Here is a 25,655-nt window from a genome sequence, read left to right as displayed (position 1 = left end):
ATGTATTTAGTCCTATATGGATGATGTGAGGTTAAGGCTGACACACAGTGTTCTATGGTCATAAGTGACTATATCTGATACCAAGGTTAGTGCCTTTACAGTCCACAATCTTAATTCGCTGGATCAAATTTTTGCAGACGTGTGAGTCTTGCAAATGTGCTGTGCTAAATCAGACTATTCGATGTGAGAAATTCTCCGGCAGAGAAACCACTTTTTGTGATCCTCACAGCCGCGGCTATCTGCATCGTTCTCGGTACCGCGGCAGCCAGGGACCATCTCCCGCACCCAAGCTGTGTTGTCCTGGGCATTTTGCATCACCGCTCTGACTCAATTCTGGTTCCACCTTTTTCAGGTCGACCTTCCGGTGAGAAGGAATGGAATTCACCGCCGCTACAGAGGCAGTTTCCCTAGTGCCCGGCGGCAGCACCGCCCTCCGGGCGACTTTGTCCGACGGAGGTTAACGCTTCTGATGGAGCAGTGAAGGAAGTGGGTTTGTGATAGGCGTCGTGCCAAGATTGGCCTCCAGGACACAGCCAGAGCCGAGGACCAGCCGACCTTTCGTAAGCCTGGGTCAAATTCTAAATGACGTTGAATGTAACCTCACAGCCATCCTTAATCTCGACGTAGTCAGGGCGGGGTGAACCGAAAGCAAATGAGCTTTGGAGGAGGGGGTTCTTGAGAAAGTGAGGGAAATGACGTACACTCCAGGGCCTCAGCGCCCAATCGCAGCGCGACTTTCCGGGCGGTTGCCCCGCCTCTTGCGTCAGAGAAGGACAAAGTCATTGAGGAAGGGTGATTTTCGGCCTTTTAGAAGAATCGCCGGCCGGGAAGTGGGCTGTGGAAGTACGAGTGTTCGGCCATTTTAGGAGGTAAATTACGGAGGAAGCTGCTAGGGGGCCTAATATTTCTCATCCCTGCACTGTGGCGGGTGGGAGTCCGTCCTTGGGCGCGCCGTAGTGAATGTTCTGTACGAGAAGCATCGCTGCTAACTGCGGCTGTGTCTCTCTCATTTGAAGTTTCTTGCCGCCATGTTCTCGACTATCGCGCCGCTTGTGCGGCTCAATCCATTCCACGCTCCTCAGCTACAGTTGCACCAAGACAACTCCAGCCCGAGGAAGCGCCTCATTGAATCGGACAAGCCCTCGTGCACTCGGCGGAGCCTGGCAGCCGCTTCCGCAGAAGGTGAGGCGTGGGTGGTCGGGAAAGGGCATTCCTTCCTTGGAAGGGTCTCAGCCTCTCCTTCGTGTGCCTGTTCCTTCAATGGCACGGAGGTGGTAGGGGGATCCACGTGGAACTTTCTTGAGGACAAGTAAGGTCACCCAGCCCTTATTCAAGTTATGAAACCTAATTTAGATCCAAATGCTTTGCCTTTCCCACCCTGAAGGCCTGGTGGTTCTTTTAGGACCCCGACCCTGATTTAGAACGAGGAGGCCCTTGATCTGCGACCTTGAGACTGACCTGTCTTTCATCCAGTAGAAAATTATAAGGTCACCATGTTTAAGATGCACAGTTTACCCTCAAAGGTTGCTACTCCAAGAAAAATTCCTGGGTGGAAAAAAAAAAGATTGTTACCATTATAACTAGTTACCATAGGTTTTCTCTTTTACAAAACTAATGCTGAGAATGAGATTCTGAAGGTCAGTGTTAAATTGATAATGAATATAATCAATGGGATATTGAGTTGTGATTTTTTTAAAAGAAATGCTACATTCATAATATGTAAGTTTTATGATAACCAATATTTGTTGCATTATTAAGGTATTGAACTTAAAAGAGTAACATATTTTTAAATGCTTGTTTGTTATTTTAGCAAGTACCACATCAGTTTTATTTACACTGAAGCCTATTAGATTGTTAAATTTCAAGGGCCATCCATGTTATTCTGTTAAAGCAAAACTGTTGAATCTTGCAGCACCCTGATGTGGCTTTTAACAACTTGTAGAACCTTTGTCAGATGCATGAGGCACTCATTTCAGTTGGCATTTGTACTTTTTAAAAATATACATGCCTATATAAAAATTAATGTAGATGGAAAGTAATCTTACTGGTGACTTGTCTTAGTAAATTTTGTTCACAGCAATGCTGCTTTGGTTTATAACTGTTTTGGTTTATAGAAATTTCACAGTCCATACTACTTTGTTCAGTAATCTCAGTTCTGCTTCACGTATCTATTCATGGATGTATATACCTCTTGATTGAGAATAAAGCTTCATCCTTCTGAGATTAAAAAATATTAAACCTAAAGAGAAGACCTGTCAGTTGTACTCAGTTATGCCCTCATTCTGGTGGAAGAGATTACTCTTTCCTCTACAGCTCTCCTTCCCACAAAATCTTCTTTAGAGGGTTGTTGAATCTACTTTAGAGCAAGGCAAGAAAAGAAGGAAAAATTCTGTCTTGCTCATGCTACTTTGTATTTGATTGTACTATAATTTTTTTTATTTTGTAACATTTTTTATTATTTTATATCCCACCTTTATTATTTTTATAAATATCTCAAGGCAGCGAACGTACCAAATATTCCTTCCTCCTCCTATTTTCCCCACAACAACAACAACAACTGGCTAGAAACCAGAAGACTGAGCTCTAGTCCCTGTGAGGTGAGTTGGGCTGAGAGTGAGTGACTGGCCCAAGGTCACCCAGCCAGCTTTCATGCCTAAAGTGGGACTAGAGCTCCCAGTCTCCTGTTTCTAGCCCGTTGCCTTAACCACTAGACCACACTGGCTCTCCATTTATTAAATTTGTTTTATTTATATTCTCCTTTTTGTTTAAGAAGTCTCACCACATACATACTGCCTTCTCCCATTTTTCCCCACAGCAACTCTGTTGATGGGTTGGCTGGGAGAGAATGAAAGGCCCAAAGTCATGAGTGAATTTCTGTGGCTCAGAGTAGACTTGAACCTGGGTCTCCAGTACCAGTCCAACATGTTTACCACCACACCATTATGTTGCTGCTGCTTTGTAACATTGCATTCATGCATGCATACATACCGATTATTCTATTCTCTCAGGATATAGGGTTTATTATCTACAGAGGGATATGTATATGGCTCTTGGCCTTAATCAGATAGTATAAATTAGGATGCTCATAAATACTCAGGTTCAGTGGTCATTACTGCATATAACTTAGGATTTGCTGAAGACTACTACTGAATAAACAATCAGGCTGTAGTCATATAATTGCAGAGATAAGAGTTGGTCTCTTGATGCTCTAATAACCTTTGAGTATGTATAGATACACTTAAAGAATAAAAAAAAAAGGTTCAGTTCTTACAGTAGAATCAGATCTCAGGATCTGTGAGGCTGTTTTAAATATGAAACAAATACCTCAGTTTTAAGTCACTTTATATTTATAAGTTTTAATTTAATTGGACAATGTCCTAATCTTAGTATTTTTTCTGGTATGGGGAATGCAACAGAAAAGTACTGCATTAAAATAAATTGATGATCATCTATTTTTATTTTTTCATGAATGATAGTTATGACTATATTTTAAATTGTATTCACATGTTGAACATTATTTGATAATTTTCCTTGAAAACTTTGATCTTTTTTTGAGCAGCATTCTGCTCAATAGATTATAATTTATAAAGGTTTAATTTTAAGTGTATATAAAGCATTTTTTACCCCTCTGAACCATGCTGACCTGGCCATTCTGGGGGCGACGTTGCATTTTTCCAGGAGTTAACCTACAGACTAGAAGTAGTTTGTGATGTTAAGGACATTGTTTTCCAGGTATGTCACACCATGTCCAGAAGTGTAGGCTTCCAGTTTAGAGAATTGATTTCCAGAGAACTGCCAAACTATACCAAGAATTAACTAGATTGGCATGGTCTGGAATGCATCAGTCCATTTTTACAAGATTCCTAACTAATTTCTTCTGCATCCCCAGACAAACCCAGTTTCATCACTCTATTTGAAGGTGATGTCATTTTGAAACCTAATAAAACCTATTGCCCAGCATAGTTTAATATATGAATAACAAGGGTATCCTTGCTTGTAAATTTATGGGCAAATTGAGACCATGTTTTAATTATGCTGAGAATGTGAAAAGAGGAAAACACTAAATAATTTTAAAAATGAGACACAAAAAGTTACAAATTTTTCTGTCAACTTCTTTGTATTTTTCTTTTTAAGCAGAAGAATATAGCTGTGCGTATGGCTCTGGCAGATTCTTCATACTTTGTGGCCTTGGTGGAATTATTAGTTGTGGTACTACACATACAGCATTGGTTCCCTTAGATCTTGTTAAGTGCCGAATTCAGGTTGGATTTGCACGTCAAATGAAATGAATTACATAGCATGCTAAAGTGTGAAATCTTACTAATCTAATGATTCATATTTCCTCAAAGTTTCAGCCTTGCATGTGATTTGCTTAACAGCATGGTGTGTCTTTTCTTTACTACAGAAGAATATAGTTGTGAATATGGATCACTCAAGTTTTTTGCTCTCTGTGGCTTTGGTGGAGTGTTAAGTTGTGGTCTGACACATACAGCAGTCGTACCTTTGGATTTAGTGAAATGTCGCATTCAGGTTTGTATATTGCCAAATATTAGAAGATTAACTTCCTTTGTCCTGGAATAAGATACTGAATTCCAGAAAAACACTTCTATTGCTTGTAACTCTGATAAAAGTCAAGACACACTAGAATATCAAGTAATATTGGGTATATAATAGTCATTTTAAGCATACATTAAACAAATATTTCTCACAACTGTTTTGAACTGAATCAAACTGGCAATATGTGGTTTTTGAGAAGACAGTAGTAGTATTTGGTATTTGCTACTGATACGTTCATAAACAATTGGAAACTTAATTATTCAGACATATGCTTCCAAGCCAAACACTGTGCAGCTCTAACCCAAATGCAGTATAAATATCTTCATTGTGAAATTATGTTGATAATATTTACTTTCTGAGCCCAGAGTTGGTTGGAGTTGGGGGCCATCATATTTGAATAAATAAATATTGCATCCATACTTGGCAATTCTGAGATGGTAAGAAAAACAAACGATTTTTTAAATAACCATGCAAATGCTGGAATTAGGATAAATTCACAGTTCTTAAAATCATGAATCATTATATATTTCTAATAGTGTGTGGTTGTATAAGATTACGTCAAATGTAAGATTCTAAAATAGCTAATATCAGTAAATTACAGCTGCTTAGAAATCTTACAATATAACTTCACAGAATTAATTCAACTATTATGTTTTTCTAAAGCAGCTAAATGTCTTGAGGAATCTTTTTTACTACTTTGTGATCCAAACACATATTGCAGAAAATGTAATCCTGCTTATATTGAAGTCAGAAAAGCCAGGAAGTAAGAGGAAAGTGAAGTGGAACAAGTCAGTAGAGGGCGGCATGAGGTAGGAAGGTAGGAACAGAGAGATTGAATATCTGAACAATACTATGTTTTATCAATAAAGTATTTTAGGATTATTAAACAGTTCACTTTTTATCATATTTAGGTAAACCAAGAATAACTGCTAGGACATTTCCATTGTTTCATGGCATTTAAGAATTTATGCATAATTTTCCTAAATATTGGGAATGACATTTTTCTCTTAGGGATAATACTCTCCTTTATGATACCTATCTTTCTGTTTTAACACTTTTAAATTTGTATTTCCATTAAAAATACCATGTTATTTCACCAATGCAAGGTTAGTATATGTATAGTCCTCTGTATGAGGATTTTGCTTAAAAGAATACAGACCTGTTTCTAAACAGATGCTCACCACATACTCTTGTTATTCATTCTTGGGTCTCAAAATGGACCAGTCACTTTTCTGTACTATCTTATATTGTTCCTACCCATCGAGTTATGTTGTGTGATAGAATAATTGGTTCCACAAATTGTATTTATTCAGAATGTTGCTCAGTTTTTCCCCAAAATACATTCCTGGTTATTTTATTATTACTATTTTAATACAGTGTAATAAAGCATACACCTTTAGTTTCATGGATGTATTAATCAACTCATCAATCATCAAGTATATACCAGATTACTTTCATTAAGATCTCTCTTAGTTTCATACACAGAAAACCTGTTTTTCTTTCATTAATTTAAAGTGTTAAATTCATGCTGCTTACCATAGACTTTTACATTCCAAGTTGCAATCTTCCATAGAACATGGAGATCACAACGTGAGCTTATGAATATTGACCATCACTACCGATCATACTTTTGATTGAGATTTTCACATAAACTAGTCTGCTTTTTATCTATCTTAACTAAAAAACATTATTGCCTTAATCTCCTTCATGACATTCATCATTCTCTGCTTACACGAAGAACACAGTACCAGTCAATTTTGGCTCATTTTGGCCAGTACACCACAAGCAAAGCCAAGCATGCTTACACTATTGTATATAAACAAGGATATCTAATCTAGAAACTATCTTGCAAGCCAACATACTGTTGCCCACAATCTCAACAACTAGGAGATACTGCAGTATGCTGATAAGACAATTAGGACTCTAGTTAAAGTTCCCTATTTATATTTTATATTTTGTATAGTTTAGCAGCTTCAAAATTTGGAAGCCCTGTACTTTCCTGTTAATGCTTTTCAGTTTTTTCTTATTCTCTACTTCAAAGCCTTTCCTGATGTTCCCTAACTTTACCTTGCAACTTAACATTACTGTCTGATCTTTCCCTTCATTCTAGTCTGTCAGCCATCTGATACAGCTCTAACTCCTCTTTAATGAGGCTTCTATCATATCTGTGATTTGCATATCTGCACATTTAAACTGTATAATACAGGTAGTCCTCACTTAACGATGGTAATTGGGACTGGCAACTCCATCATTAAGCAATGCGGTCATAAAGCGTGACATCATGTGACTGCACTGGCTTAGAGGGCAGTTGCTGCAGTCCCAGTCACTGCTGTTAGGCAAATCCTGCATGGTCGCAGCACCCCACAGTCATGTAATCGCCATTTGCAACCTCCTACCAGCTTGCCCATTGACTTGACTTTTCGGAAGCTGGCAGCGAAGGACATAGATGGTGATCACATAATCATGGGATGCTGTGATGACAGGATTGTGAGCCGGTTGCCAGGTGCCCAAATCACAATCACCTGACCGCAGGGACTCTGTGATGGCCACAAGTACAAGCACTTGTTGTAAGTCCCTCTCATTCAGGGCCATCATAACTTCATAACTTCAGTTGCTGAACGAGTGGTGATTCAACGAGGACTACCTGTATGCAATCATTTATGATGTTGCTTATTTTAACTGGTTTTTGTAAAACTTGTTCAGGTGGATCCTCAAAAATATAGGAGCATCTTCAGTGGATTTTCAATTACTGTCAAAGAAGATGGTGTTCGTGGCTTGGCAAAGGGATGGGCTCCAACTTTTTTTGGCTATTCCATGCAAGGGCTTTGCAAATTTGGTTTTTATGAAGTTTTCAAAATCCTGTATGGTAACATTTTGGGAGAGGTAAGCTCTTATTTGCACCTCATAGACTTAGCTTAACTTCTTGTGATTTGTCCAGTAGAAGTTATATGACTATTTCTGATTTGCTACAATGTTTTAGGAAAATGCATATTTGTGGCGTACATCATTGTATTTAGCTGCATCTGCCAGTGCAGAGTTCTTTGCTGATATTGCTCTGGCTCCAATGGAAGCTGCTAAGGTTCGCATTCAGACACAGCCTGGATATGCTAATACATTGAGGCAAGCAGTCCCCAAAATGTTTGCAGAAGAACGTCTTTGGGCGTAAGTATTTGAAATTTCCTATACAGGCTTATTATATGAGTTATTAAATCTATCATAATGGCAAGTTAAGGACATATTCAGATTGTATTGCAACAGTTCTGAAACAGTATGTGCCAACATGCTCCCTTAGATCCATCTTTGTTTGGTTTCTCTTTGCTGAGTTCTGCTTACAGATTTTGTCATGAGTAGCTCCAGCTAAGAGGGATCAGCAACTTTATGGTTGCACAGTCAAAGATGCTTGAGTCATTGGCATGTAAGAATACTATACCTTCATTCTAGCCGCTTATATTCTGATAGAAATGGCTGTACTATATGTCATTCCTCCTATCAGAATTTGGCTGGAGTGTGGACATTCTATAAAAGGCTGCTAAATTGTTTTTGCAATTACTATAAAGTTAGGAAGGGCTTATATAGCCATTCTTCCTTTCTAAAAATTAACATCACCTAATTATTTTAATTTTATGGAGCTTCCGAGTTGAATCTGATCGACTACTAAAAACTAGAGTTTGACCACCTTTGGCATGATTTTGCTCACTGTACCTAAAGGGCTTGAGTTGACTTCTAGTTGTTGTAGATTCCCTTTCATTCAGACTAATCTGGTAGCACAGATCTCACCAGGCTTTCTGCAAATGCTAATAATTGATTCTGAATGTTCTGCATGCAAATCACTAAATTTACACCTCTTCTTTTAGGAGTTCAATCAATTTTATTTATGGCCAAAAGGTCCAAATAGGAAGTCACAAATATAATCCAAAATTTGACATTAGGTAAAACAATTTAACAAGTAAAATCTTTAATATATATTACATAATATATTTAAAACCCCAACTCATTGATTTACTACTAAAAACCTTGTTTTTATAGCCATAGTTAAAAATTTGACTGTTACCTGTTATTTTAGGATTTTCATCTTCAAGTAAAATTTTAACATACTCAGAAAAGATTTATACCTCTTCTTTTAGGAGTTTTCTTGTGGGACAGTAGAAGTAAACTCTTTAATTTATAATTCCCTTTAATAAAAGCTCAAGAAAGTTTCCTAATTTCTGATTGTTTTGCAGTTTCTACAAAGGAGTTGCTCCATTGTGGATGAGGCAGATTCCATACACGATGATGAAGTTTGCCTGCTTTGAAAGAACTGTGGAAGCTCTTTACAAATACGTTGTTCCCAAACCAAGGAGTGAATGTTCAAAGCCAGAACAGCTGGTTGTTACATTTATAGCAGGCTATATTGGTAAGGAAACATTTCTCAACTTTCAAAAAAATGTGATAGTAATAGTTGCAATAGACCAGCTTTTTCCAATATGATATAACAAAATGCTAATTTTCAGTTTGGGTAATAGCTAATAATTTTAATAAGGATAAATAGTTGTTGCAGTTACAGGGAAATTTATACTTAATATAAAGCCACTTGAAGCACCCCTTATAAATATCTATCCATCCTGTAACATTGTATGTAGTTTTCTGTTTTTGTAACAGATTCCTTTGTATCCTGAAGCCATTGTTGTCTGTAAACCCAGACTTTCCAGAAGTATTGAGAAATGTGTACGTTCCCAAAAGTAACAATTCTCTGAATTAGTGACTCAGACATTGTGTTTCTATACTAATCATAATATGCTAACAAATAATTTAAAATTAATTTTTTTCAGCTGGTGTCTTCTGTGCCATTGTCTCACATCCTGCTGATTCTGTGGTGTCTGTGTTGAACAAAGAAAAAGGCAGTTCAGCTATGGCAGTGCTGAAGAGGCTGGGATTCAAGGGTGAGTATCAGTATCAAAATAAAAGCTTTTCTTAAAAGAATCTACAAATGCTTCCAGTTACTAACACTAGTGTATTTCTCATCAGGAGTATGGAAGGGTCTATTTGCCCGTATCATTATGATTGGTACCCTGACAGCACTACAGTGGTTCATCTATGACTCCGTGAAAGTTTATTTCAAGCTTCCTCGTCCACCTCCACCTGAGATGCCAGATTCTTTGAAGAAAAAGCTTGGTCTTACTGAGTAGACGATTCATGGACTGAATGGCTGATAACGAAACATTGTGAAATTTTATTCAAGTGGCAGTGTAGGACAATAAAAACTTTTGCTCAGGCTGTCAAAATAAACAATAACTAGAAAGACTTGGTGTCATAATTTTAAGCTTGACAGGAGGAAATGCTGTCATCCTAACCAAGAGAACCAACATACTAATGAAAATGGTCTTTTATTTGCAAAGTTCTGCCTTTAACCCTCCTAAATCTGAAAGGAAGGGAAACAATGCACATACTTTATTTTTACATTGATATTTAATAATTTGTTCTAATGTGAGTTAAATGTTTTTTGAAACAGTGATCTAAATGGGTGATCATATAATCATGTATACAAGCAGTGGTGCAATACAGCAAAATTCTTTAATCTGAGAAACTGCTAGGGAAAAAAATACATTAGGCAGGAATATAACCTTTATTGTTGTCACAAGCAAACTAAGAGAATAGAAATGAAAAATTGCAATGATATGCCATAAATACATTTACTTCCAGATAGGACCTACCTCAACAAGCATTCAGTTTGAATCACATGTATGAGTTTACACATACACCTAATACCATAGTCATCTTCTATGGAAATATTTAAAACTAGAAACTGTCTTTAAGATAACTTGGTTATGAAGTTCAGAATCAAAAAGAAAGGTTTGCTACGTTTTCAGCAGTACATAGATAAATTTGTAAAAACCATAAATGTAAGATTGTTTCTTAAGTCTTGAAGGTGGCTTGCTGAGGCTGGTTAGAAAGGAGCATCCCACCATATCATGTCTAGTAAAGGTAAAGGTTTCCCTTGACATTAAGTCCAGTCGTGTCCGACTCTAGGGAGTGGTGCTCATCTCTGTTTCAAAGCCAAAGAGCCGGCATTTGTCTGTAGACACTTCCTCTGTGGTCATGTGGCTGGCATGACTAAACGGAATGGTTACCTGCCTGCTGAAGCGGTACCTATTAATCTACTCACATTTGCATGTTTTCAAACTGCTAGGTTGGCAGGAGCCGGGACTAGCAACAGGAGCTCACCCCGTCATGCGGATTCGAACCGCCGACCTTCCGATCGGCAACCTCAGCAACTCAGCGATTTAACCCGCAGTGCCACCGTGTCCCTACATAGCATGTCTAACAGATACAAAATTATTTACTTGAATTATATAGCTGCCCATCTCATATTAATGAATTACAGCTGGCACAAGAAAGCAAGCAACAAAAATATTTTTAATATAAAAATGCTTAATGAAATACAATGGTATTGTCTAACTACTAAAACCCTGAATCCCTTACATCAAAAATTCTCCAATATTTTTCTCTTGTTTTACAAATACGCCAGGAATGTTTTGCTGAAAACATACTGCAAATCTAAATCTTACCAGATTTTCACCAAAGCCACCCGGAGTGACTTGCTGAGCCTGACTCACTTGCTGAGATGGGCAGCTATAGAAATCAAATAATTAAATAAAAAGTTGAAGGTATCACTAGGTTTTTACTGATAATTTAAAAATCTAGTGGTTTCACTTGGTGAAAAATGTCTAATTCAGACATAGAAACAAAATTTCCTGTTTGGAAATTGAATTTGCTATATACAGCAGAAGTTTACTTTTCTAATTTTGTTTTAGCATCTAACATTTTGTCAGAGCAAGGTGCTCTGATTTGTTAGGCCTGAAATGTTCTTAGATATGTACCTATCTGAAATACTGATTCATCCCTCAGTTTCAGTCTGAATTGAAGTTAAATTAGTTAATTTTTTATTCAGGAGAGCAAGTTCCTTCTGTCTTTCTGATAGATCCCCAAGCAGTCTTCCTATTCGTAATGTTAATTCATCTAATAGAAGTAGCAAATGTGCCAAATCATTCTTTAAATTGTGGACTTTAGGTTTTAAATCATTTGCAAAGGCTACTGTTGTCAGCACTTTAGCTCTATCACTTTCCAAATCTAAAAATTTATTGAATTGCTTGGTAAAATTTGCATTCAGCTCAAATGATTTCACCTTAATGTCCTTTACTTCTCTGGTATTTTCAGATGCAATATTTTGTAGTTTCGTAGTCCTGTCAATGCTATTTGTAAGAAGGTTCCCTATACTCTGTATTATGTCCTTCTCAACTTTATTTACTTTGTCTTCTAGAATTTCTAGATTCTCTATTAATAAGGTCGTATCTGTTTGAAGACCTGAAATGCGTCTAATGTCAGTCTTCACAGCTGCAATTGTTACAGAGATGGCCTTAGTTTTTTCCTCATATTTAGCAACTGCATCAAAGAGAGATGTTAAATTTTGCTGGAGCTCCTCCTCTTCTTGAATTAACCAAGTGGATTTTATCTGCATGATGTTAATCTCCTCTTGCAGGTGTTTCATCTGAGGAATTATATTGAGATCTTCCAGTTGCTTTGTCAAACTTAGTACCATCTCACACTAAAAAGTGAAAAGTCTGATAAGAAAATTACATTGAAATTTAAAATTCAGATTTCCTGCAATGAAAGGTAATTTAAAATTCTCCAGTTTTATCAGTAAGCTGTCATGAAAAAAAAGGGGGATATTCTTAGATTCTTTCCTTAGCTCATTAAATAAAGGATATGGTTTGAGAGCTTTTTATGCTAACATTATACCAGCTGGATATAGTGGTTCTGTACAAGCAATGGAGTTATGAGAAGCCCCCACTGACTTGTTAAACATTCTCATGTGATTTCCTCCCAGTGTCTTTTTGTCTGACTGTCTGCGTCTTAGAGCAACATAAAACTAGTAACATCAGGGTCTTTTTAAACTTCGCTAGGTTGAGAGTGAGATAGTGTTCAGTAAAGAAAAAAGCTTAGAACACAAAAGCAAATTATGATTTGTGGCAATTTTATGTACATTGTGCAGTATTTTACAAAAAAAAGTATCTTTAAATTTAATAGATTTAGGTGGAGTTTAAAAAGCACTCTTAAGATTCGATGTGGTATACTTTCTTAAATTTGTATCCTGCCTTTCCTTCAGAAGCTTAAGGTGATCCACTTAGCATTTCTTCTACCTATTTTTCCCCACATTTACCCTGTGGGTTTGTTGGGGTAAGAGAAAATGACTGGTCCAAGGTCATCCAGTGAACTACCATGCTGAAGGGGAACCTGAATCTTGGTCTTCCTACTACCAATCATAACTCCTTATCTACTACACCAGACTGGTTAGTTACACAGCTGCCTTATTATCTGTATCATAGAAGAATCAAGCTTAACTGCTTGTACCTATAAAGACTTCTATGTATAGGTAGTCCTCGCAGAACATCCATTCATTCAGTGACGTTCAAAATTACGGTAGCGTTGAACGAAGAAACTTACAACCAATCATTGAAGTTCCGGCCGTTGCAGTGCCCCCATGGTCACGTGAACAAAATTCAGGCCATTTGGACCCACTTGCATTTACAATTGGTTTTTGGCTGCTCGCCTACCCACTGCTGCCAGCTGCTCCTGCTGCCCAGCCCTACCCACTGCACTGCACACCACTACTGTACAGGCCGGGGCTTTCTTTGTGCCACCTTTCACGTCAGTGCCACCAGGGCTTCTCTCACACCCTGCCCAGGGTCTCAGTTTGTGGCTTGCTCCTCTGTTCACGTGCCATCCAGGGCCTCCATTTGCGCACCAACCAGGGCCTTCTTTTGTGAAAGAAGGACCCATCTAGAAGGGGCCTGCCTTTGTGCACTTGACTTTGAGGCAGTTGCATGAAAGAAGGTCCCAGCTGCACCAGCACGAAAGAAGGACCCTTCTAGCCCCAATAAGGTAAGGACAGAGGAACACCAGTAACCTGTGCGCTGCTGATGAACTATTGTGATAACTGAAAATGTGGATGATCTGCAAGTTCTAATGAAAGTCAAGGAGCAGTGAAAAAAAATGATAATTAACTATAAAATCCAAATTAGTAACAGGTACAGCAACCAGCCTTAGAAATTGACTGAAGACACAGAGGTGGTGGATAGTTTCCGCCTTTTATATCACCAGTAAAGAACCAGCAGTTAAGAAATATATTACAGATTAGTACTTGATAGGGCAGCAATGAAGGCCTAGAAAAGATATTCAGATGCTGGGATGTATCATGCAGGCAATGGTTTTTTCCCTGTGATATTCGATGAAGTAAAAGTTGGACATTGAAGGAGGATAGAATCAGTATTGATGCTTTTGAACTTTGATGTTGGAGAAGACTCCTGAGAATACCATGGATAGTGAAGAAAACAAATGGATCATAGACAAAATCGGTACAGAGCTCTCACTTGAGGCACAAATGACCAGGCTTATCAGCTTTTAGGCATGTTATGCAAAGATCTAGTTCTCTTAAGAAATCTATAATGCTGGCATAGGTGGAAGGTCAACCAACAGCAAGGTGGATGGCTTGATTACAATGGCAATGGGATGCACCATTGGAAGTCTTGAAAAGTCAGGTTTGTGACAAATCATCCTGAGGAACGTCTATGTGGTGAAAACTGACTCAATGACATATAACCAAAATAATGAGCTTAATAATCACCAAATTATTTGCAACATGTCTATAAATAAATACATGGGCATGTTTCCAGTATGGTTAATATTTGAAAAAATCTTCCAATATTTATTTTCTTTGTGCACATGTGTCCCCCAGAATATAAATGGCAGCCAAAGTAATTTTAAGATTATACAGCTACTGTATCAATACTGTTCACACTATGATGGGTTTCTTCTGCTGCTTCTGCAAAATCTTCAATCTTTTCTTGTAACATTAATGGTTCATTCTACAGTGTTACAATGCTTCATGCTGCATGCTTTCAAGAGTGTTCTGTATGTTTGTTATCTCAGAAATAGCTTTCATCATTTCATTTTCTACAGTGAATATCTTTGTAATCATGTCTTCTTTTTTTCTTTCTGCGGCAACAAGCTCATTTGATAGTCTAAGAATGGAATAAATAGCATGCTCTATTGCTGGTAAATAGTTCTTGCATTCCTTCAGTTTGTGTTCAGAAAGTACAAGTTTCTGGTACAGATAATTACTTCTGACCAAAAGACTGTTGTGCTCTTGTTTTAATATTTTAGCTGTCTTTTTATCCAACTGCAGCTGCTCTTCAATCTTTATCAGTTCATCTTCCTCTTGCCTATTTAATGTTTTAAGATTCCTTACTGTACTGTCTTCTAGGTCTTTCAGTCTTTCAGAAAGTTTTTTTAGTCCCTGATCTACTGTATTGATCTGGGAGGTTATTTCTCTATGTAAAATCTTTGTTTCCAATTTTAAGTTGCTGGTATTTGAATCCATCTCAGACATGCTTCTTTTCCAGGAGTCTACTACGTTTTCAAAGTTCTTGCTAATAGTCTGAAACTTTTTAGAGCTTGTCTTTTCACTGTTTTGAATATCCTCTATGAAGTTATGAAGGCTAGATACTTCTTGCTCAAAACTGGTTATCATGGAAACATATGAAGCAGCCTCCTGCAGGACACTCGAAGATGCAAACTGCATTTTTAACACAAAACAATGTCCATCTTCACTTACTTGTTTGTATATACAAATTACCCTTAAGATATATATAGTGTATTTAAATTTCGTCTGACTATGGCCCTTTGAATGGCATGTCAAAAGGCAAACTGCAAAGGGACAGAAGAACATCAAAACTATTTAAAATGTGGGGGCAAGACAAATACAAAGCAAAAGTAATTACTACAGTACTTTAAAATAAATAATGTAATTATTTAACTGTTCAAAAGACAGCTTCCAAGCAATGAAAGAAACCAGACAAGTTGTGCTAAGTAAACATAGAAAGGCAAATAGAGGGGTAATAGGAGGGGACAGGGATAAAAGGAAGAGAAGGGAAAACAGTTTGTATTAAAAGTGGGAAGGAAGAAGAACAAAAGCAGCAGCAGAGTAACTGCTGCTGAAATTCATCAATAAAATGTGGGGATTATCAAAGGCTACACCTAACTCCTTTATTACTACAATTGTAGAAAGCAACACCACCAGTACATTTGAATGCAGAAAGCTTTCCAAAAAATATAGATTCACTAAACAGCTATATACTATACTGTATTTGTTTACTTTTTTTAATAAAAACCTGTTTTCATTAAAATTTCATTTTCATTATATAATGTTTTGCAATAATGAAGGATTAATATAGGTATATTGACTTACTTCTGAATTAGTTCTTCAATACTAAGCTAGAAGGAACAGATTTCCTATACAGATTTCCTATACAGCAGTACTAAAAGGGCACATTACTGTCAGAGATTAAGTTTATTTTCATTTCTAAAAGAATGCTTTATTTTGCAGCTTTAAAAATAAGCAACCTTATTATTTTTATTTTCTTTCAGATTCTTAGCTTATTTTCTTTTATAAAAGAAGAATATGTTAATAAGAATCTTTTTGCAGCCTACACATGTTTACTATTTAAGTAAAACTCTGGTCAAGGGACAAATTTTCAAATAAGTTTGCTTAAGACAGTCAGTCTTAAGCAGTCACTTTAGCATGAAATATAAGAAAATTAATATAAGCCTGCAACTCTATTTCAGTTAAGCCCAAACATAGTATGAATAGCTTTTAAAAGTATGTACAGTATTGCCAATTCTACTGAATAGCAGAATTTAATTGTTACAGTTCAACAGTTCTGTTTCATGAATATAAAAATATTGCAGCAAAACTTTCTATGGGCAAATGAAAAAAATCTAGAATTCATTTGAGTGTCAAATTTATGTCCCACCTTTCATTTAGGTCAAGACAGTGTACATAGCACTCTTTCCTATTTTTCTCCCTAATAGCCTTGTCAGTTGGACTGAGAAAAAGTGATTGCCCATGATCACCCAGTGATCTTAATTAAAAGATTTATATAATCTGAAGAGAAATCAGAGTGAGTTTTCGTGGCTGAGGGTAGACAAGAACCTGGGTCTTGCCACTCCTAGTCCAGTATCTTCACCACTGCAGTACAGGGCTTTCTGTTGATGCACATTTACATCACTTTTAAGCGGCTCCAAAATAAATGCAAAGCTTTAGGACCATAAATCTGACATACAAACTCATACAGTTAAAGCGTACAGGTCAGGGTTATTCATATTCAAATTATTTCTTTAGCCACAGATTAAATGCATTTTGAATTAACCTTAGTATCAAAGTGTAACACAACAATATGTACGTTGATTATAGCAATTACTCTCTGGCATTCTTTACTAGACATGATTTCAAAAGACAAAACTGATGAGCAGGAGAGCTCAGTTGTGTATGGAAGCATTCATGGGGTATGATTTTCCCCATACCCAAAATCATTGGGTATGATTTTCCAAAAATCATTTTTAAAACTATACTGAAAATTTCAGATGCTAGATCATTATAAACATGCTATTAACTCAGACTTCAACTGTTAAACTGTAGTGTACTGTAGTGTAGTGGTTAAACTGTTCACTAGAACTAAGGAGATCCAGGTTCAAATCCTACCTCACAGTGTTCTTGGTGGGAAAAAAATAGGAAGAGTGAGTACTATGTATACTGACTTGAATGAAAGGCAGGTTATAGATCTAAAAAATAATGTGTTATTTATTCAAACTGAGGCTAGCTAAATTCAATGGGAGTTATTCCTAAATTAGAAAAGGATTGCAGGTAAATCAATTTTCTAAGCAAGCACACTTACTTTGGAAAAGATCCACTGAATCCAATGGCATTTACTTCCAAGTAGGCATGCATAGTATTGCACTCTTCAATATATTTAGCTACTTAGATTTCAACCAAATGACTGATTCGATTACTCAACTTAATTTTCACCCTAAATTTATGTGTATATGTAATTGTTCAACAGATTTTCCTTAAAATGGTAAATGTCTGATGCAAAGTATCCTGATATTTCAGATAGTAAGAAATACCCAGTTTTATGGCAATGTCTATTCTGAATTATTACCTTTTCAGACATTATGCTAATTTTATTTTCCATATCTTGAAACTTTACAGCTTCCTCCTTTAATATGTGATACTTCTTCTCTACAGCAGACAGCTGAACTGACTGCTGAAAAAGAAACCTGAGAAATGTAGAAAAACCAAATTAGCAACAAAACATTTAAAACTTAAAAGTTGCTTCCACAATTTGAGGATAAATTGCAGTAACAGTTTACCAATGCATCTGCAGCAAAGGCTATATAAGGAATTGTTTATACCTTAATCTCCAACAAAAGTATATAGTTCAATGGAACTTATTATGGTTTTGCACAAATCAGAAGTGCTTCTGCTTACTAAAAGGTATGTAGGCAGAAATCTCTGATCTTTGATTCTGTTAATTCTTGCTGCAGATACATGTATTAATCTACAGGAGCAGATTTTTAGAGGTGCTTAGGGAAAGACAAATGTAGGTAAGTCTACTAATAAAACATAAGCAAACAAGCCAATCCAGTCGTCAGACATATATTAAGTAGAAATAGTTTTATGAACACCTGCTTCTGATGTTCAATTAACATTTAAATCTTATTTTCAGTAATAGTGGTCAGCTATGACATTTTGCATTAATAGTGCAATGAGCTGACATAGAGAATTCCTTAGGCAGCCTAACCCTATGCATATATCACTAGAATAGGTTTTTACGCCCAAGCAATTATACAAAGGAGACCATTTTACCTTGACTTCATAATTCAATTACAAATGGAACATTTAACATACGTACAAAATGAAGGTTAAAATAGTATTATAAAAACAGGTTATTTAAATGCAAATGCTGACCACCCAGCCAAAATTAAGAATTAAAACTTCTTTTGTCTTTTACCATTGATTGATTATGTGCCATCAAGGGGAGTGGACTCTTAGCGACCAAACAGATAGCTAGTCTTCCCACCGAGCTGAACCAGATTTCCTATAATTTTGCTTACCATGATAGCCCTAGACTGGCAACAAGAGATAGCAAACTTGAAGCTGTTTGCAGATCCATCCACATGGATTTGGTACTCTTGAAAACTGATTGTTTCTTTTGTTGATCTTCATCTGGCTTGGAAATGTTTGCTTTCCTCCTTCGCTTGACTTCGAACATGTCTTGATGCAGGATTCATGCACTGAATTGAAGAAGAAGTGCATTATCTCCATTATTTCCATATAGGAAACTTCCTATATGCCCCAAACCGTGAACTTTTATTTAGGAAAAAAAAACCATTTTGTTCAAAGCCATTTACTTCCCACTAAATATACTTAACGCTAACGGAGTATTCTTCATATATGTTTATTCCTATATTCTGGAATTTGATTCCCTACTGCTGGAGTTAGAACTGCGGTTACCTGTATAATCCTTTCCCCTTACCCAGCTCTCCAATTTGGACCCCCACTTTAGTATCCTCCATTACCTGTGATCCAGAAAAGGAAGGGGCAATACTTGGGCCAGTCGCAGTCCTAATCTTACTCCAGACCCGCCACCCCGCTCGAAGCTTTCCGGGAAGATTCTTAGCCGCCGCCGCCGCCGCCACTCCGAGACGGAGCGCCACGTCCAAGCGCATGCTCAGCGATGCGCGCTCCCTCCTCTTCCGCCACCGCTTCTCTTCGCGGGCCCTTGCCAGTCAATGTGGGCGGGGAGAGTGTCGTGGTGAACGCGGCGCGGGGGGCGGGGAGGCGCGCGCTCGCGGGCTGTCACAGCGGTCTCCCTGCTTTGCCGGGCGCGAGCTGGGCCAAAACGGTGGGCGAGTGGCTCGGGCACGAGGCGTCGGCTTTGTTCGCTCGGAGCCTCGTGGCTGCCGGGCGGCGGCTCGCTCTGTCTTCCGAGCTACCCTTTCCCGAGAAACTTTGTCCGAGGCTCGCCCTTTGCTTTACTCCGCCCCTCTTGCTCTTTGCCTCCTCGATTCGCCTCTTGAAGGAGGAAGCGGCCGCTAGTTCCCGAGTGCCAGTCCCGGGGGCAGCTGAGATGGGGTGAAGCCTGAATGGTCCGAAGAGCTTCGTCGGGGCTGCCCCTTTCCCGTTCCCACGATCATTGCTTAGGCTTCAGGTAACCTTCCAGCAGGCCTGAGGGCGGGGAGACGGTAGACGAGACAATAAGGGGAAAATAAATACAAGCATGTTGAAGGTGGGTTCGAGAATGCGAGAGGGCAGGACCCGTCGAGATATAGTAGTGCGGGCCAACTTTAGGAGCGGAGCGGGCTATAGAGAATTCACAGCAGGACCTCACCTTTCCTTAAATGGCTTGAACGGGAAGTTCGCCGTTTGTATTTTCGTTTTTAAGTTTGGGTAGAGCTATTCTACGCAAAGAAACGGGTTCTACTTTTGAAAAGTCGACTTCCGTATTTTTGGAATGCAAATGATGACGGGTATTGAATGTTTCTAAGTAGCGTGATGTGTGTGTATGAAGTAAGGGCATGCATTTTTCACCAGATTACTCCACAGTCGAATATTTAGTTCCCTGAATTTGTCTATAGTGGTATACACATCTGTACAAGACAGTCCTAATTAACATGGTTTTAAATGGATCATCACAAAGGTAGTGTTTTGTTGTATCAAATTATTCTAATTTGTTCTGAATAATTCTCTGATAGGGCAAATTAAATGTGCAAAATCATGAAAACTTCCAACCCTACCCTCTAGGTGTCACTTTCACCCTTTTTATCGACCTAGAACAGGGTAACTTAGGATACTGATGTTGAAGAATTAAATCTTTCTGTTGCATATATTTTTCAGCTAAACATGCATAGTATAAATAGTGTAATAGTATATGCTTTATGTACAATTTTGTGTATTCAGAATATATGTAATTTATTCAAAGCTTCTGTGTAGATATGGTGTTTGATCATGTATATTTAAGCATGTACAGTTGCAATACTTGTTTAAATTTACTGCATCTTGCTTTATCTTGCTGTTATACAAAAATCTGTACTTAATAGTGTACAATAGCATATTTTATTAACTACATTGTTTCTATAAGCCTGTTTCTGTTTGTTAAGCTGATTAGTATTTCATGTTAAACATTAACTTTCAGATTGCTTTTATGTTCTGAAATTTTGCTTCATAATGACGATGTAATGTTTTTATTTTTCAATTGTAAATATAAATGTGATGTTCTAGAAATGCAAACATATATCTTAAAGATATTAAAATAAACTCTTTTCCTTGACTGTTTAAAGTAGATTTATAGATAAAGTTAACTTACTTTATATAATTTATTTGAAAAAAGATACTAATTCAACTAATAAATGCTAAAAAATGATTTTTGGTAAGACTGCATCCAAATAAAATCTTGGAATAAGGCATCTTAAAGAATGTCTGATCGATTGAATAATTTGTATAATATACCAATGTCTCTAGAGCAGTAGTGCAGGTATATAATTTTGGATTTAATTACCTTATACCTCATTCTTTATGCTACTGTATGTAATGCCTCAGTGGCACAGCCTGCAGTTATATAGGATCAGTATCATTTTATAACTGGAAAATAATATATTTACAGGAAAATTAAAATAAAACGAACACCTCTAACCACATATCTGAACATCTGTCTGAGCACTGATTATATATTTTTTAAAAAGTTTGTTGATACACAGTCATCTGCCACAGTTTTTTCTACTGGTGGTAGTGGCTAGGTTTCAGTATTGAAGTCCAACTGCAGTTTATAACTGTTAAGAGTTTATTGCAAGTTGAAATACTGATTACTGTAATCTAGTAATCCAGAATCTAGTAATTCTGTTTGATCATTTTTAAAGTAATTTATAAGTGATATTCATATATTTTAACTATGAAATTTTCTGTTTCTTGGTTAACTCAAGGAATTACTCAACTAAAAGGAATGATAAAAATGGATGAGAGAGCTAGAAGTCAGTTGCTTCAGAACTGCCAAGCTTTGGAAAGAGATATCAAGACATCTTATATAATGGACCATATGATTGCTGATGATACCTTGACAGTGCTGGAAGAGGAGAAAGTAAAAGCTCAGGTCATTACAGGTTTTTGTCCTTTTGTTTATGTTCGTATGGAAGTACTAAAACATAAACAGTTTTAGAACAGAGGTGCATGATCTGAGGCCTCATGTAGCTGCACCCAGATTCTTGGTGTGGACCCCAGAGACAACCTACAACCCTAAAAAAGTTGTGTAACTCTAGTTTAGAACAAATATTGCTATATACAAGTGACTCAGACTCAGAGGGCGCAAAAGTACTAGCAATCATTAGTCTGTTAATATAACAACCATTAGCAGAGTAGGGGGAGATATGTAAGTGTGGCAGAAGTGAAATGGCAAATGACCAGAATTAAATTTCCCAAGGCTGTGCTGGCTTTCATTTGTGCTAATATAACAGCTTGTTGAAGCTGAATGCTAGAGTGCTTTTGGATATTTTTTGACTGAAAAAATATTACTGTTAAAAATATATAGAAGTTCGGTAACCACATTAGGTGGGATTCATATGAAGTTAGTTGCACATTTCAATGGGAATTAAGTAGACAATTATTTTTCACTATGATTTCAGTAGGAAAACTAATCTTTTTGGAGCAGTTCTATATATGTCTACTGAAGAATTGTGACTGATTGAAGTGGTCTATAATTTTGATTAAATAAATAAATAAATAGTTTCTCATTGAGCTCAATATTTTCTGTTCATTTACTTACTGATCCAGTATGCTGCTCCAATCATACGTTGACACTGAATAGTATTCATACCTGATGCAATAATCTAATTAAAAACAAATATGTATAAGAAATATCTATCAAAATGCCCCAGGCACCACTAACAGTCAGTCTCATACAACACTCCTCACTGCAGCAGAGTTCAAAGGCTCCCTGAATTAGTGAGTATAGAATAGCAGCCTCACTCTGAATCAATGAGTACTATAAGAGTTATGATAAAGTTACAACAAAGTTACTTAAACTTTGTCTTAACTTTATAACAACTCTTATAGTAATCAAATTATGTATAAGTATGTATATAAGCAGAATAGATATGCTCTGTTTGAATCAGCTATTATAGTATAGTGGTCAAGGTGCTGCACTAGGACAAGGGAGTTTTGAGTTCAAGTCTACCCTTAACCATGGAAACTCATGGGGTGTCTTTGAATCAATTATTCTTTCAACCCAAGCTGCTTCAGTGGAGACAAAATTAAGCTGCTTTGAGTTCTTGGAAAAAAGGTGGATTATACATCTATCAAATAAATAAAATGCCAGAACTATATTGTAATTCTTTCAGTTTTCCCTCTTTGGGGATTGTAATTCTTCTATGAGGTTCGGCAGTTACCTTGCCTGAGTATTTTCGACATACAACTATTCTTTTGGACCTAATTTCTTTGAAGATCTTTAAGACCTTATAAACCATATTTCAACGATGCCCAGAGTCGTCGTATGCGAGATGGGCGGTAGAGAACTATGACAAATAAATAGATAAATAAACAGTTGTCCAGATGGGAAAATTGTTCAGATGAGGATGATATATATTGTATGTGCTTAGTTATTGTACTGCGAGTAATTAATTAATCCTATGCAGTTCTGTGAACACTCATCTGGAAGTGTATTCCAATGAATTCAGTGAATCTTATTTTAGAATAGAGATGCATAGCATTGGATTGCAAAAGTGTTTAACTTGGCTAAGAATGTTTCCTAAATAGTGTACCAATTGTCATCTTCTCTTGATAATTATACATTAATCCCCCCCAAAAAAAAGAATATTGAAGGGTTTTTTAATAGTAATTTTATTAAAAATTATAACAATAAAAACTAATACAAACTAAAAAAAATAAAAGAATGAAAAGAAAAAGAAAGTGCAGAAAAGAAAAAAGGAAAAAGAAATAAAAAATAATATAGTAAAGAAAAAGAAAAGAAATATATAAAGAAATGACTTCCCCCTTCATCTCAACAAGTATAAATAATTTTAGTAACTTTTCACCTTCTAATGCATATTGAAGTTTGTAGAATTTTAGAAAGCTGAATGGTAAATAGGTTGTACTAAATCTACATTTTCTTCGTTTCTCTACTAGACTACACAAAAAGAACGAGCAGCTATGCTTCTAAAATTAATTATTGCCAAAGATAACTATGCATATATATCATTTTATAATGCTCTGCTTCACGAAGGATACAAAGATCTTGCTGCTCTCCTTCAAGATGGCCTCCCTAGTATTTCACCTTCAAATGGAAAAAATTCTGAGGATGGTATAACTTCATATGGTTAGTAGTTATTTTTTTTATTTACTAATGATCATATGCCATTCTAATCAACAAAGACGCTTTGAATGACAAGTGGGGGGGTTATGTGTAAAAATATTTTTTTTTCATGGAAATAACAAGAGTAGAGTTTTTGTAGCATATATCTAAAAGCATATCTCACTGACTCAGTCAGACTTTTGAGTAAAATTGGATTGAATTATAACAAAAAAAAGTTACAGTTTCAGGAAACACTGAATTCCAAGGTGATCTTCATTTCTAAATGATTTTTCATTTTTAAATGATTTTTCATTTGCTGGGTAGCGGGGGTTGCCTGAATGGATCGAGACAGGGCATCTGCCAAACAGTTCTGCGCCCCGGGAACATAAGAAATAACAAAATTGAAATGGGAGAAAAACTGGCTCCGTCTGATTTGGCGTGGGGTGAGGGATCTGGTGTTTTGTAGAAGCTGTAAATTCTTGTGATCGGTGCAAACTTTTACAGGAAAGGTTGCACCTTCTAGCCAGCACCTCCACTCTTGAAATGCTGCTTTAATTGCCAGCAACTCCTTGTTAAAAACATCATAGTTTCTCTCTGCTGGTGAGAGCGTGCGGGAGAAAAATGCACAAGGGAGCAAAGTATTCTCTGTTTTGTTAGTATATTGCAATAAAACAGCCGCAATAGCAAAATCTGAAGCATCTGAATGCATTATGAATTGCTTTGTGGGATCAGGGTGCTTCAAAAGCGGCTGGGATGCAAAGAGCTGCTTAAATTCTTGGAAGGCTGCTTGCTCCCTCTCCCCCCAAATGAATTTTGATCCTTTCTTCAAAAGCTGTGTGAGGCGTTTAGCCCTGTCACTAAATTTATTTATGAATCTCCTGTAAAAATTGCAGAATCCTAGGAATTTTTGTACCTCTTTCACATTTCAGTGGGGTTGCCAAGAGAGAATTGCCTGGACCTTAGAAGGATCCATGGATATGCCTTCTGTTGATATTTTATAGCCCAGGAAATGTAATTCAGTTAAATCGAAGGCACACTTCTCTAGCTTGGCAAACAGCTTGTTCTCTCTCAGTCTTTGTAAGACATTACGTACATGGGTTACATGAGTTGTAGCATCTTCAGAAAATATTAATATGTCATCTAGACAAAAGACCAGGTACTTATCCAGTAAATCAGAGAAAATTTGATTCATAAATCGGGAAAATATGGCTCCTGCATTAGACAAGCCAAAGGGCAAAACAAGGTACTCAAATTTACCAAACCTGGTATCGAAGGCAGTCAGATATTCATGCCCCTCTTTCATCCGGATCAGATTGTATGCATTCCTGAGGTCCAACCTAGTAAAAATGCGTGCTTTCTGTAAGCGATCCAGCAGATCAGATGTTAGGGGGAGTGGGTAATTTTCCTTGACAGTGACTTTATTGAGGGAACTGAAATCATGTACCACTCTCATGGGTGCCTCCTGGTTTGCCAGTGCCAACGGGTCAGGCTTCTTTGGTACGAAGGAGGTAGGAGCAGACGCTGGGGAAGTAGATGGTCGGATGAAACCCTTTTGGAGATTAGCATCCAAGTAATCCTTTAAGGTGGCTAGTTCCTTGGGGGACATGGGATATTGTTTCCTTGCTGGAATCCTGGCTCCTGGTATCAACTCAATGGTGCAATCACAGTCCCTATGGCGGGGTAGTGCTGTGGCCTCTTGTTCACTGAAAACGTCTGCGAAATCTGCATACTTGGCTGGCAACTGGACCCCCCCCCCCCCCGCTTTTGTGACTACGTTGGTTGCTAGAGAGAGAAGAGCGGCTTGAATCTTGTGGTGCTGGCATTCCTTAGCTGGGAAGGAGATTGCTCCCGTAGTCCAGTTCAACAGTTGGTTGTGGATCTTCA

The 25,655-nt window shown here is 37.2% G+C and overlaps 3 protein-coding genes and 1 non-coding gene across 8 annotated transcripts in view; 3 read left to right on the top strand and 1 right to left on the bottom strand.

Moving 5' to 3' along the window:
* Window positions 1-754: 754 nt before the first annotated feature.
* On the top strand, window positions 755-9,837 carry SLC25A3 (solute carrier family 25 member 3). 3 transcript variants are annotated; one of them, XM_063308711.1, is made up of 8 exons: window positions 755-869; window positions 1,017-1,182; window positions 4,406-4,530; window positions 7,261-7,440; window positions 7,538-7,719; window positions 8,778-8,950; window positions 9,366-9,476; window positions 9,562-9,837. In XM_063308711.1, exons 2-8 carry the CDS (start codon window positions 1,029-1,031, stop codon window positions 9,720-9,722), a joined length of 1,086 nt encoding a protein of 361 aa, XP_063164781.1. In that variant the 5' UTR covers window positions 755-869; window positions 1,017-1,028; the 3' UTR covers window positions 9,723-9,837. The 3 variants fall into 3 exon arrangements, with proteins under 3 accessions (XP_063164781.1, XP_063164782.1, XP_063164780.1); XM_063308712.1 differs by lacking the exon at window positions 4,406-4,530 and adding an exon at window positions 4,138-4,262; XM_063308710.1 differs by lacking the exon at window positions 4,406-4,530 and adding an exon at window positions 4,135-4,262.
* On the top strand, window positions 7,835-8,073 carry LOC134501694 (small nucleolar RNA SNORA53). The gene has a single exon (XR_010068380.1). It is a non-coding gene; the product is annotated as a small nucleolar RNA SNORA53 (small nucleolar RNA).
* A 146-nt stretch (window positions 9,838-9,983) lies between the features above and the next one.
* On the bottom strand, window positions 9,984-18,899 carry IKBIP (IKBKB interacting protein). Of its 2 annotated transcripts, none has more exons than XM_063308713.1 (3): window positions 18,547-18,899; window positions 17,592-17,709; window positions 9,984-12,139 (listed from the first exon to the last, which is right to left on the bottom strand). In XM_063308713.1, exons 1-3 carry the CDS (start codon window positions 18,702-18,704, stop codon window positions 11,432-11,434), a joined length of 984 nt encoding a protein of 327 aa, XP_063164783.1. In that variant the 5' UTR covers window positions 18,705-18,899; the 3' UTR covers window positions 9,984-11,431. The 2 variants fall into 2 exon arrangements, with proteins under 2 accessions (XP_063164783.1, XP_063164785.1); XM_063308715.1 differs by lacking the exon at window positions 9,984-12,139 and adding an exon at window positions 14,261-15,169.
* Window positions 18,900-21,316: 2,417 nt separating this feature from the next.
* Window positions 21,317-25,655, top strand: part of APAF1 (apoptotic peptidase activating factor 1) — a 53,532-nt gene continuing 49,193 nt past the window's right edge. Inside the window, exons 1-2 of one of the 2 annotated variants that reach the window (XM_063308709.1) lie at window positions 21,317-21,578; window positions 23,606-23,795. In XM_063308709.1, the coding sequence (XP_063164779.1) occupies window positions 21,381-21,578; window positions 23,606-23,795 (388 nt within the window). In that variant the 5' untranslated portion in view covers window positions 21,317-21,380. The remainder of the gene's footprint in view (window positions 21,579-23,605; window positions 23,796-25,655) is intronic. The other variant, XM_063308708.1, reaches the window with a different exon arrangement.

Source organism: Candoia aspera, chromosome 7, assembly GCF_035149785.1.
Source record: "Candoia aspera isolate rCanAsp1 chromosome 7, rCanAsp1.hap2, whole genome shotgun sequence".
NCBI classification, from domain to species: domain Eukaryota; kingdom Metazoa; phylum Chordata; class Lepidosauria; order Squamata; family Boidae; genus Candoia; species Candoia aspera.
This window is presented reverse-complemented; position numbering and strand designations above follow the sequence as displayed.

Coding starts and splice junctions, on each gene's coding strand:
- SLC25A3 (XM_063308710.1), top strand. CDS start 1,029: ATGTTCTCGACTATCGCGCCGCTTGTGCGGCTCAATCCATTCCACGCT. Junction 1,183..4,134: donor GGCAGCCGCTTCCGCAGAAG/GTGAGGCGTGGG, acceptor TTTCTTTTTAAG/CAGAAGAATATAGCTGTGCG. Junction 4,263..7,260: donor TTGTTAAGTGCCGAATTCAG/GTTGGATTTGCA, acceptor AAACTTGTTCAG/GTGGATCCTCAAAAATATAG.
- IKBIP (XM_063308713.1), bottom strand. CDS start 18,704: ATGTTCGAAGTCAAGCGAAGGAGGAAAGCAAACATTTCCAAGCCAGAT. Junction 17,710..18,546: donor GCCAGTCTAGGGCTATCATG/GTAAGCAAAATT, acceptor TACATTTCTCAG/GTTTCTTTTTCAGCAGTCAG. Junction 12,140..17,591: donor TTAGCATAATGTCTGAAAAG/GTAATAATTCAG, acceptor TTCACTTTTTAG/TGTGAGATGGTACTAAGTTT.